The sequence below is a fragment of the Cricetulus griseus genome, chromosome 3, assembly GCF_003668045.3.
Source record: "Cricetulus griseus strain 17A/GY chromosome 3, alternate assembly CriGri-PICRH-1.0, whole genome shotgun sequence".
Lineage (NCBI taxonomy): Eukaryota > Metazoa > Chordata > Mammalia > Rodentia > Cricetidae > Cricetulus > Cricetulus griseus.
The window spans coordinates 154,105,525-154,119,464 of NC_048596.1; the positions used below are offsets into that span (position 1 = coordinate 154,105,525).

The 13,940-nt window shown below is 39.4% G+C and overlaps 1 protein-coding gene across 1 annotated transcript in view; it reads left to right on the plus strand.

Annotated features, from left to right (window-relative positions):
- Positions 1-1,826: 1,826 nt before the first annotated feature.
- Positions 1,827-13,940, plus strand: part of Ttc29 (tetratricopeptide repeat domain 29) — a 118,695-nt gene continuing 106,581 nt past the window's right edge. The window contains exons 1-2 of the mRNA XM_035441661.1: positions 1,827-1,918; positions 3,809-3,892. Coding sequence (XP_035297552.1) covers positions 1,827-1,918; positions 3,809-3,892 — 176 coding nt within the window. The remainder of the gene's footprint in view (positions 1,919-3,808; positions 3,893-13,940) is intronic.

Genomic DNA, 13,940 nt, shown 5'->3' on the forward strand with positions numbered 1-13,940 from the left:
GTGACAGTTTCTACAGCAACTTCAAGACTCTGCCTCCCTGAATTTAGCTTCACTGCCTTCTTGTATTTACTCTCCACTGTTGCTCAGCGCTTGTGTTGTGTGTTTCCTGTGAAGTCTTTTTGTCACCATGTTGTGATCTACTAATTACACTTATGTAACTGATACCTGCTTCTCTCGATATCCACCCCTGTAACAGACATTCCATGAGGCCAGAGATCTTTGTCTTCTTGCTGGACATTGTTTCTTCAGCACCGTGAACAGTAGCCATCACAAAGTAGGGGCTAAGTGAATAATCTGATGAACGCTCAAGGCCTTAATTGGTTACTACAGAGCACACTCTCTACTGTAGGTCCTCCAGACATCAGGACCCAGCTTGCTTTCTTTGGGGACAAAGTTTCAGCAACTTGATTGACTTTCCTTTATCAGTGCTCACAATTATGGCACAATGCATTTCAGAAAAGGGCTGCCACCGTCTCTCCTAACCCCATCCTCTTCTTGAAGTAGGACTGACAGTCTCCCTCAGGTACATGGATATCTGACCTGTATCTAGACAGGCTTGTCACTATTGGAAGTGATGCTGTGAGGACCATGGGCCTGCCCTAAGAGGGACTCAGCTTCTTCATTTCATTGGGGTACTTGACTTTGGAGCCCTGTGTTGTCCCTAAGAAATCCTGAGGCTGGGGCTGGAGAGACGAGTCAATGGTTAAGAGCATATACTGCTGTTCCTGAGGACCTGAGTTTAGTTCCCAGCACCCACATCAGGTGGCTTACAACTGCCTATAACCCCAACTCCAGGGGATCTCACACCTCTGACCTCTGTGGTCACTTGCATTTATGTGCATATATCCCCCATGCACACACATACACATAATTAAAATAATAAAAAATAAAGAAATCTGAGACTTCTATGCAATGCCATGAGAAAAATGTATGAACACACTATATGTATGTGCTCTTGAAGACAGCTGTTTGGGGTCACAGCTGGTCCAGATAAATAAGTGGAGATGAGCCCTATCCTTGACTGGGTTATTTGAACATACAAAAGAGGTCCCAGTGATTTAGGGTCAAAGAAACCTACCTTTTTCACTCTATCCAAATTCTTGACACATTTAAGGGGTGAGAGGGGAAGTGGTTTTAAACCACTTTTAAAACCAATGAATAGAAGAAAGGATAAGTGATAGGTAGGGATTTAGTTGGGGGGTGGTAGGGGAGGACAGGAGGGAGAAGGGAACTAGGATTGTCATGTAAAACAATCTTGTTTGTAATTTAAATAAAAAATCTGGAAAAAAACAATGTATTTTGAAGTTATTTTCTATATTACATGTTTCAAATCTCGGCCTCCTTCCTGAGAACCACTCTTAGCATCCATCACTTTAGAGGAGCCTTTATTTGTGAGTGCTGAGGTTTCTAGAAAATAGCAAAGTCTGACCCATTCTCAACTGCAAGCTGCAACAGGAAGTAAAGCAGGAATCCTGGAACCCACAGCTGCTCACAGGCTTCATTCTTGCATTGCAACCATGCCCCTCAACAGAACTAGTAACAAAGCTGAACCACCAGTGCATTTATGGATTTTCTCCTAAACCACTTTGGGGCAGTGATACAGACAAACGTCCAAAGACAGACAGTAGAAAAGAATTGGAGATGCAGCCTGCAGAATCAACTCTCTCAGTAGCTTTCCTGCCTAACAAAAGCAATAGCTGGACATATACAGGCAGTGTCACCTCAGACAACACACAATACATTGCTAATGATGTCTTGTCTTCATGGATTCTTTGAAGAGTCATCCTTTTAAAATAGCCCTTTCTGCTTACATTTTCCAGTCGTCAATGACCACCTTTCCCCCAGTTCCTGTGACTCGTCCGAGGCTTGCAGTCTTAGCCAGGGAGAAACTGCCATGCTCTGCAAGAGCAGTCCCAAGGTATGCATCCCTGCTCTCTTTCTCATCCTACAGAGCACAATTCCTGCAGTCATGGATGTCAGTAGCACATCTAAAAATTTCAATTGTGTAAGGAGAAGAGATAATGCATTGTTATAGTCAAATGTTCAAATGCACTGTTTTGAAAGGCTTACTGAACCTCACTTAAATACAACCAGTATTACCACGCTAGTGGTCATTCAATCATTTTATTTCCAGTGAGATTATTTTATGCTTTCTACAGAGTTTCTGAGATGTTTTCTTTTTAAAACAGGCACAGAAGGAATAAAGCAGAATATTTAAGATGGAAATGTGGCTTTTAGCTCACAAAGTCCCAAACCCTGACTTCTTTTTTGGAGGGTTATGTCCTAATAGGATGTATGCTTCCTAGTGGGCTAGATTGGCAGGCAAGATTGAGCTCATGAAATGACAATGGAATGTGAAAATGCTTCCCCATACTGCTGCTGCTGAGGAACAGCTACCAACCTCCTAGAGTTGTCACAAAATGCAGAAGAAGAAAATGATGCATTTATCATTTTTATGAATATTAACAGTACTGACATACTTTGAAGCTGTCATTTGTCAGTGTATTGACTTTTAGAAAATACACATATTACTGATGACTGGAAAAATTTGCATATGTACCTTTGGCTTTTTTCTTTTTGTGCATTTGTGTCAATTCCTACAAAGTATAACAATCAAATGACTACAAGATTTCTTTGTTTTCATGTCTCATTTTTAGTACTTCTTAGAAAGATCAATACCCCTGGACCAAAGCAAATTCATGACCAAAGCAAACATTCTTTTAAACAAACATTCTTTTAAACAAACAAACATTCTTTTAAAATTGTAAATCAAATGCTTGGTTCTAAGAAGCTAAGGAATCTCTCAATAGTGCATGCACAAATACATGTGCGTGTTCTTTAATTTTTGAAATATTTACAAAATCAAAAAACTTGTTCTGTCTGTCTTTTTTCAGTGATTAATATTACATTTCATTTTCAAAGTGAGCAATAAACACAACTGATTGTCACTTAGCTAGAATCAGATGGATTTTTTTTAAAAAAGAATCCTATTAAAGAAAAAATTTATTATTACTATTTAGGGAAAGGTTTTTCCAAAAATTCTTTAGTATGAATTTTGTAAGTAAAACATGACTGTGTGGGGATATTTAATACCATACCTTCAGGATTCTGGGAACTTAAAGTGTATTTTTACAAATGTAGAGTGTGTTAATGGACACATTTGTCAACAAAGTCTCTTAAATTTTTTGCATCTTGAATCTCAATAATTTGAGATTTATGTGTGATATAAGAAAAAAAATACAAGCAAGTTCTTAGTCAGTCATGATTGTGCACACTTGCAATGGATCACTGCTGACGTGGAACTGGTTGACAAGGACTGGTTGCCAAGTGAGAGTTGTCTGGAAAACAAAACAGAACAAATAGAACAAGTGAAACAAATAGACCTTTTCAAAGAGCATTCCAGGGAAAACTTAGCTAATGTTTGGAACACACATGTTAACATGTTTGTATCAAACAGTAGTTTTGACTACAGGTCCTACACCAAAGAAATTAGTGAGAGTTGTGCTGCAAAACCCACGAGTGCAAGCTTTGAAAGAAAACGCTTCTACTCAGGCATGTGACCTGTTACACTACGTTGACATGTCTTCTTTTATACATGATAGAGCTAGATCTGCTCTTCCCTATCTTCTCCTCTTCAAGGTTTTGGAAATGATCCAAATAACATAAGGTTGCAGCTATGGTGGGTCATTAACCACTGATGCCACTGTCCACTGAATGAAAATTTTCTCCTAATAACGTTTTGTGTTTTTGGAAGCTTTTCTATTTGGAAGTCAGACGGTACTTCATTATTTCTTTCTATTTCATTTAGGACTCAGCTGATCAAAGAGAAAGATGACATAGATCATTACCTGGAAAAGAATTTCAAAGGACTGTCAAAGGAGGAGGTTGCTGCGTAAGTTTGACCTCTTAACGGTGCTTTAATAAGAAGTTTGTTTCTTTTGTCTGGATTCTTTCTTGGAATTTCAATTTTCCTGTGCAGTAAACTTTTTCCACTGGAACATGGCATTTAAAAATTAAAACTGATATTAAATAGTGATAAGTCACGTCTATTGATCTTACACACATCAAAGTCTTTAAATTTTTGGCTCTCAAAATTCTTACATTTAGCAAGATATTATACTAGCACATTTGCAATATTGAGTTAAGTCTGAGCCATTAATTGCTTATTAATCTCCATTTTAGGGTATGTTGCCTCTGTGGGGAAGAAAAGTGTTTTCAAAGAAAGATGTATATTTTTATTGGTGATTAAAAAAATAAAAAATGACTCTTAGTGGTATGCATTGTTCCCTTTGTCCAAGAATCCTCAAATGTGTCAAGAGTAACAGTTTGTTGTTAAATGTAAAATTACTTCTAAGTTGTCTGGATTTATTCTTTTAATGAACAGTATAAACACTGCTATTTTATCACTAACCCAGAATCTATTCTATGGGACGAATAGCAGTATGAAAAAAATCCATGTGTGTTAGAGGGATAGACAGAGCCCTTAAAGAACAGCTGGAGCGACTTAAGGTTGCTCACATCCAGTTTTAGTCTTTAGGCACAATAACTGGAAACCAGCATCGCTGAAGGGTTACATGCATCACACTGAATTCACTAGATTTCTGCTGAAATGTTTCACACAAATGTTTTTGAAAGATTCTACCAGCATATTGCTTAATGCTAATTCAATCAAGAAATATACCTAATAATGTTTTTTCATTTGTCCCTTAATATATTTTATTATGTTTGATTTGATCTTTGTCAATGTGAGTATTTCATAGACAAACAGAATAGCTCATCTTGTCAATAGCTCTAGCATAGGATGATAAAATATTATAACAATTGGACTGGGAAAATGGCTCAGTTGACAGAGTGCTTGTCTCGCATGCATGCATGAAGTTTTCTGGGTTTGATCCCCAGCCACCATAAACCAGGCATGGCACATACCTGTAAATCCCAGCTCTCAGGAGGCAAAGGCAGGAGGATCAGGAGTTCAAGTTCATCTTTATTACATAGAGAATTGGAAGATTACCTGGGCTACTTTGAGACTCTGCCTAAAAATAACTTTTAAAATTCTAAAATTAATGTAACTTATTTCCACAAAACTGTGGGATTTTTGATTAAATATTATTTGGATTGATAACTCATTAGCTGCCTCAGTCGCCTGTTGAACAAAAGTAAAGGTATGATAGTGTGGTTACCAACTATAAGAAATATACACACACACACACATACATACATACATACATACATACATACATACATACATATTACTTGCAAGCTGACTTAAATATATCTATGTCCAAATGGCTTAGTTGTGCTTCAGTGTTAAGAATTAAGAATTAAGTATATGCTTCGTAAAAGTCATCAAACTAGAAAGGTGCACAAAAGCACTAAGTGCAGACTATTTAATCCAAGAGAATACAAGACAGACCGTGTTTATGACTCTTCTCTAATTATAGTAACAACATTATTTGTTCACTAAGCACATCACCAAATTGATTTCAAATTCATCACTGTGTTACAGAAAACAGTAGCCCTTAGTAATTCCACATTTTTCATACTGCGTTTTCCTAACAGAAGACTGTGAATATGACTAATCATGTCTGCACAGAAGCCCTTTCTGGGAGACACTGCATGCAAACCACTAGTATGGAGAGAGTTTGCACACAACTTACTATTAGTCTCTTGATTGATACTCAATCTAGATTGCACCCTAGACAAACTAATTGAATAACACATAAAGGAGAAAACTGATGAATGACTTCAGCATCTCCCAGAGATGCCCAGCAGGTGCCAAGAAGAATTGTGGACATTCTATTAGCTGAGGAATTGTTGCATGAAATGTTTTATTAGCCATTCAATAACTTGGTCAACAAGCAGATACTGAATACTTACCTCATATCTGAGATTTTTCACATTGGGAGAGACAGTGATACTTTATAAGATACTTGACCCTATCCCAAAGTCTTAATATGTATTTGATAAATAGTAAGACCTATTTGCAATGAACAGATATGGAACAGATGAGTGCTGACACTATGAAGTGCAGCCTGGAGATCAAGGGTAAAGCAGAAAAGACAGAGATGACTGGATGAAACTTGTCAGGGAATATACATATGAGGTTAACACCATAGAATGATTGGACCAATACATCACCAATAACCATCGTGCAGGGTTTAGTGTACAGTGACTCAAAAATCTATTTTCAAGCAGGTAGAACACCATGAAAGATATACCTCAAGTCCTCCCCTCCACTGCCTTATTCTTCATTAGGATGCTAAAATATCTGTATATACTCACTAAGACACGTGATACACAAGAGCTTTAGTATCTCCTAATATACTGTGGTTTTGGTTTTGTCTCCAAATGATCTCTTATCACATGAGATATATAGCAGCCTACATGCATCTAAGTAAATACACTGTGGTTCTCCTGGTTGTGGTGGGTGAGGAGATCCCACTCGTGTTCTAAGTTCTTCTTGATCCTTCCATTTCACTCCCTCCTACCTCCCTCCTTCAGCATACACCATCAAGTTCTCCCTCTCCACTGAATCATAAGCACAAGTGTTCAAACCTCCATTAATATTTCTGGTCTTCTTATACCCTGCAAGTGCTTTCTCACACCCCCGCCCTACCTATTGCAGAAAGCAAAAGCATAATGCATGTGTAGAGACTGTGCTTGTCAACATCTCTCCTTCTCCTCTAGCATGCTTCCTCTCTGCCATATCTGATAGTTTTCCTTCCATCCTCATCTTGAGTGCCACCTTCCCTGCATTTGGCAGAGTGCACCACTCTTGTTTCGTTCTTGTGGTTTCTGGTAAGTCTTGTTAAATGATTTTCCTCCAACCACATCACCTCAGCCTTCTCTAATGACTGCATCTCTGTTTTCAAATTCTCAGTGGAAAGAAAGCTGAGGGCTCTATCCTAGGCCCACATCTCCAGCGATCATCTCAACTGGATCCAATTCTAGCTGCAAACGTTAGCAGCAATATCATAGCTGCCACACTGGCAAATCCAGCACTGAGCTCTCCAGGCTCCAAAGTTTTACATTCACCTGCCTCCTTGATGTATCCTATTGATGTAGACATACTGAAGAAACAAAATATCTATCACAAGGTTATACTGCTCCTTGAAACTAGAGTCTTGGTTCTCTCCCACATTCCACTCCAGCTCTCCCTAAGGCAGTCTGTACCTTTGCTATGTCCCATGTTCCCAATTAATATCCTCCATCAGATGCAAGATAAAAAATATATTCTGGGCTCCAGCGCTTCTCTCCATTACCTCAATACTCCTGTCTTGCCAAGGTCTCCAATACAATCTTCTAGTTGCTTTTCCTACTCTGGAGTACTCTTGGGTATTCTGTCTCCACCAAATCTGTGAAACTTAAAGAAACATTGATCAAGACACTCCTTTTTCTAAAACTTTCTAAAGAGCATCCCATTGCTCCTGAGTTGCATTTAAATTAGGCAGGCCTGAATCTGTGTGACTGTGGCTTTGCTGGCCTCTCTGACTATATGGTCTTGCTTTGGCCCCATCTGGCCTGCTAGTGTGGCACAATTGCTGATATGCCTTCTTGTCTTGTGGTCTGTCACTTTGAATGTGCCCATCCTTAGGAGCTCTTTCCCATTTCCTAATACAGTTTAAATAAGTCCTCGAGCAAAACCATTGAACAGTTGTTTCTAGAGAAACCCAGTAGTATGTCAAATGCCACTTGTTTTGCTTTGGAATGGGTGGAATAGTTCAAAAGCAAGGACTTCAGGCTTTATCAAATCTATTTGTACAGAAGGAATTTCAGTATGCTTTTTTAACCTTTATTAAATTTGTTCTTTGATAATAGCATACATGTATAATGTGTATTCTAATTATTATAGCCCCTCTCTACTCTCTCTTTCCACCATTTTCACCCTTTCCCTCCTTCCTAAAAGTCCCCTTCTTATTCTCATGACTTTTTTTTTTTTAGAGTTATTGAGTTTACTCAGGATCATGTGTGACCTTGGCTCTGGAACTATAGCTGGAGCCTGGAGGCTTCTCAGTGGGCACACAACTGAAGACAATGACATTCCTTCCCCCAGAATTCACCAATGGCCAGTTCATGGGGAAGAGTCCTTTAAACTCTTCCATGAGTGACTATCGAGGGCCCAGTTTTGTGTTAGCTGCTATGAGGTTTTGACTTCATTGACTAACTTTGCCATGCTCAGAAGACACAATGTCATGTGTTCTGTATTCTGGCTCTTGTATTCATTCTGGTCCATCTTCTGCCATGTTCCCCGAGCCTTAGGTGGAGTATTGTGTCTTCTTTAGTGTTCATCATTCAACTGTTACTTGTCCACAGCACCTTGGGCAGCCCCATGCCTCTGCATCCACCACTGTCTATTGCAAAGAGAAGCTTTTCTGACTGAAGTAGCATTTTTCAATGGCATTCTTAGCCATGGGTTTTTAATTAGGTTTTTAATTAATTTAGCAGGAGTAAATTCCCTCTTGTGGAGCAGACCCCATCACACTCATTTTTCTTGATGGGTTGATGTAAATGACAGGGTTCCCAGCTGGCTAAGACCATTGATGCCACTCTCCCCTGGCAGCCTGTATAGCACCTTCCAGCATTATGAAGGCAGGAAGTAAGCTTCCAGATCAGTTCCTGCTGGGTTTCTTTATACCTTGCAAGCAAGGTGTATTGTGTTTTCAGTGTCAGGATCCTAGTTCTTAAGATAGGGCCTTTCACAGTCCAACTGGCCTTGAGCTCACTCTGACTTTGAACTCTTGAGTGGTCTGCCTCTGTTTCTCAAGGCATATATCACCATTCCCAGCTTTTTTTGTAATTTATGTATATGTGTGTGTGAGCGTGTACAGATGAGCATGTGTATGCAGATATCTATAGAGACCAAAAGAGGACACTGTGGCTTTGGACCCTCGAAGCTGGAGTTGCAGGTGGTTGTGAGCCACCACCCATCATGGGTGCTGAGAGCCAAACCTATAATCTCTGCAAGCTATTGCCCCACCTTTACTTTATGAATTGCTAAGTGTGCCTTTCTTGCTATACCTTAGATATTGCATTATTCATATTGATAAGCTCTATCTACATTTGCAGTTGACAGTGACTCAACTTTATTACATAGGTCTACATGATAGGTTTACTGATGTTGTTTTAATTACATAGGTCTACATGATAGGTTGACTGATGCTATTTTTATTACATAGGTCTATGTGATAGATTGACTGATGCTTTTATTACATAGGTCTACATGATAGGTTGACTGATGTTACTTTTATTGTATTGGTCTACATGATAGATTTACTGATATTGTTTTTATTATATAGGTCTACATGATAGGTTGACTGATGTTCTTCTTAACTGATCTTTAACTTTTGAAAATTGGTGAATCAGAACCCTTGGTGCACTTTGGATTTTAACTATGTATATTATCAGAATGCATTATTGTTTTTCTAAAAGCACTTAAAATGTCACTCATTATCATGTCTTAATTGCTCCAAGAAGCTAAGTATAAAATTGCCATTTATAGATTCAAATAAAAATTTCTGGGGGCAGTTTTTGTAACATTGTATATGCAGATACAAATGAGCAAAATCATTTGGAGACAGATAATGTTAATCTGTTCCATACTATTTTCTGCTTCAAATCCCAAGCCCCAGCCTGTGGACAAAGGTAGCTTTAGACCTGTGTGCTTCTCTGAGATACTGCTTTCTTTGGGGGTGTCTGACTCTGAGCCTCATGAGCAAGGCATTTGTGAGTCTGATGGTGGTGAGGACCATCAGGTACCACATCCAGCAAGTTTGGGCTGTCACAGAACTGAGAACCAGGGCTGTGGTGGCAGCTCAGTTGGTAAGGTACTGGGTACAAGCATGAGGACCTGAGTTCAGAACCCAGCGCCCACTTAAAGCCAGATGTGGCTCTGAGCACCTGTAATCCCAGCGCGGGAGAAACCCTGGAGGTTCCCTGCCTAGCCAGTCTGGATAAACCGGTAAACGCCAGATCAATGAGGGATGGTGCAAAAATTACTTTAAAGCCCTTTCTTCTCCATTCTGAGTTGAGTGACTCATGTTAGTTAAAATAAATTAGCATTTCACTGAGTAGGCTTTCATCTGGACTCTCAGAACCTTGTAAGATGGGCTTTTCCTATTTGCAGCTTACCGGCCAGTCAAGTCTGGGGTTTGCTCAGTGGCAAGGTGCTCTAGACATGGGGAGAGCGGATGGACGAGGCTCAGTCGCATCTAACAGTCCAGAGCAGCATGCTGTGGGAATTTAAACTACTCCGGGTGCTTGTTCTCCGCCCTGTTCATTGTTGTCTGCTTTTGTGAAATCTCTCTGTTTTCTTTTAAAACACTGTACTCTGCTGTGAAATAACAGAATCTCTAAGGGAGCTGGCAAATTAAAACTTCTAAAGTAGTCAGTTGCCGAGTAAATGGTTATATGATGGTGTTAGGTAAGGTTTGTCTTTGATATTGTATTCTGTCAGTATTAAAACGGGGAAGACTCGAAACTATTCAGAACCTTTTAGATTTCGTTATGGTTGAAAAACAATCCCTAAAATATTGATATTGCAGCACTCATAAAAATATCTTTCTCCTGGTCCACACATTCGCCCTGCTGGCTTTATATTGGAAAGTGGGGTGTTATTATAATAACCAGGGCACTTCTCAGTGCTTAAAGCAGCCAAGACCACAGCCTCACAAGGCGCTTCTGCAGTCTGTTTCCACAGAAAAGGCCAGGTCAAGGTCTTTCCTAGTCAGTGCAATTGAATGTCTGTCTGTCTGTCTAAAAAGTACAACATTATTCTTTTGGGGAAAAAAAGTTCGCTGTCTAACTATGAGAGATGACAAAAAGAAGAAAATGAAGGCAATATTTTTCTTTGGTTTTTAATTAGATCATTTAGAAATGTCCAACTTCCCCTCATCTGTGAGATAATTATGAAGATACACACACATGTGCAGTACATATTTGTGTGTGTACTAGTCTCTGCAGAAGTATGTATTCTCAGACTGTGCTTTAGCTGATAATATTATTTTTCTACATATCACACAAAAATCATACAACACATTTTGACCATTTTCTTCAGGTTAACAAGTATTTTAAACAAAATTAAACACACCCAGAAAATCAAGAAATAGTCACATCTTTTTCTTCTTCATAATCCACACACTTAGGCAAAACTCAACAGTCCTTCTTCTAGTGAGGCTGTCAGGGATACCCCCACTAATTCAAGTGTGAGAGTTAGGCTAACCAGCATCCTTTAAAAATCTAGAAATGGCTGGTTATGTTACTATCAGAAAAAATGAAAATCCATCCCTAGGCCAAGGCAGTCAGCTTAGAAATTATATGATATTAGAGGGATTTTAACTGAATGAACTCGATTATGTTATTTTCCATAGAAACCTGCTTTTATCCTATCTAGGGGATCAAAAACAATGAGAAAGGAGCTAAATAATGAAATATCAATGCACAGAGCCTGCCCAAGGGATTAGCCACCACTGCAAGGTTAAGGTATCTAGGAATACACTGGCAGGGCATGAAATGACGGGGCACTAGAGACAGCATGGTTTTCAGCGTGCTCGAATCACATGGCCATGAAGTAAAGAGTAACAGAATGTTGTGCTGTTCACCTTCCCTGGTCCACAAGACAGGAAAGGGGTAATGCATTTTGGGAAAATTGCAATAATGCTTTCATTTATTAGTATTTGTCCTACTTTAGCTTTTGTTATGTGAGAATTTTATTGTTTGGAAATTAACCAATGTTGATCCTCAGCCCTTAAATTAATTAAATCTAATAAAATGTCCTTGAATTAATTAAAACTAATGAATTATATATGCATTTAGTCATTTATTAATTGACTAATTAATCATTATGGTATCTTCCAAAATTCTTCGGTGATCAATGAGAAATAATTCTTCCAAATTTCTTTTATGTGGATTTTTCTCATTCCATTTGGAGTGTTTTGAGGAATCAGATGTTACTTGGTCAGAATAATTTCTGAGGAGACTAACTTTTATCCTAAATATATTGGGGAATTTTTAGTATATTTTCTACAAGGAAGTAATGCAAGCCCAAGACCGCTCTGCTCTGTGCATGCCTTACTTTGGAGCAGTCCTAGGCAAGAGCTGAGAGTGGCTTGAGCAGGGTGGGTATACAGGAAGTTATAAAAAGTGGTCAGATTTTGAATATGATAGAATGGATGCAGGAATGAATAGAGGAAGAAATAGATGATGGCTCTTCTGAATCCACTTGAGCAGCTGGGGCAATGTCTTATTCCCAGCCGAGTCCCCAGTTCCTCCAACAATATGCAGCACACAGTAGGCACTCAATAAAACCCTTTTAAGTCAGGCTGCTGTTACCTAACATACACCTGCCCTTTCCAGTTAAATCCTTCCTATTCCCACTTGGACCACTTAGTGACCACTTAAAATGTTTCAGGTATTATTTTGTGTATATCATCTGTATTAATTCTTTTAATCCTAGAAAGAAAATATCTGTCTGTTCCCATTTGTAACAAAGAGAAAAAGCACAGTGGTATTAGAAGACTTGGCCACGGCCCCCCAGGTAATCAGGACTAGAGCTGAACTTGGCTCCTGATGTACCAGCTCTGTGACCCACCTTTGTTCCTAGATGCCACCCTGGCTCTGGGACTACCCAGGTTTTTGCTAAGTCATCATCTTTCTCACCTCCCATCCTGAGGGCACTGCCATTCTTGCCCTAGACTGCATCATGGTTCTTGTGTGTCATTAAGTGGCTCAGTTCTACCAGGTAAACTTTCCGCTCTTCTGTAACCTTCCTCCCCTCAAAGCACTTACAATGCACTGTCACTGTCGTTTGGTTTCCTCCACCATGCTCTGACAGAATGGAGTGGGTGCTTTGTTTATTTGTGTATCTATCACATTGATGAGGACCACAGCTCACAGGTGGTAGTGAATCAGTGAGTGAATGCCCACAAACTTCATAGCCTGATACCTGTGCTGTGCCTGGATTGACTTCCATCCCTCTCATGTTTTATCCACTTGAAAAACTTTTCCTCCTCCAGTCTTGGTCTACTGGTTTCTCAGTGTGTGAGGCCTCCTTTGCCCTACTCTAACACACAGTAGAATTGCAAGCTCTTGCTGCCACTCTCTGAATAGCTGTGAACTATCAGAAACATGGACATTACCTCCCTGAGTATTTACATTTAATAAACTATAGATTGTGACCCATTAGAGAATAGTAGTTGTGACCCATTAGTTTGGGGATCACAGCATTTTAAAGATAAAAAGGTATGGTAAAATAGAATAGAAAAGAGTGTGTTGTGTTCAGTAATGCTCAACAGTGGGAGGGTTAGTTGAGTAGAGCATAGACTTTAACCCAGGCTGGGTACTTAGTTTCCAGTTTCACACTCACAAAGAACTGGTTGGCTTTGGATAACTAACTTAACTACCTCTAACTCAGCCTCTTCATCTGGAAAAATGCATAAACAGATGGAAAGGGTCTCGTAGAACAGTAACAAGGGTTGTGTCACTATTTATCAAGAGAAGAATGAAATTCTGTATGTAGTGGGGTTTTTAAACTTTTGTTTGATGTTTTTATATGCATTGTACAGAGGAACGCCTGACAATGAGCACTGTATGTGCATGTACAGGGGGACACTCGGCAATGAGCACAGATCAAGAAGGCAAGGGGGGCTAAGCCTTGTAACGGATGACATACATTAGAAGCCAGATTCTATACTCCTCCAGAATTCCCAGGATGGCACTAGGCCCTGCACCTCCCTCCCTTCCTGTGTCCCTCTCTCCATCCTTCCCTCTCTCCCTTTCCCTTCATGTGTTATACTTTTTATACATGAGCATTCCAGTGCCATGGATTTCCCTTTAAGTGCCACCCCAGCTATATAATTATACATCTTGGAATGTCTGGTTTTCCTATTCTTTTATTTGCTGCAAGTGTTTCATGATTGGCTTTGTCATTTTGTCGTCTACAGTCA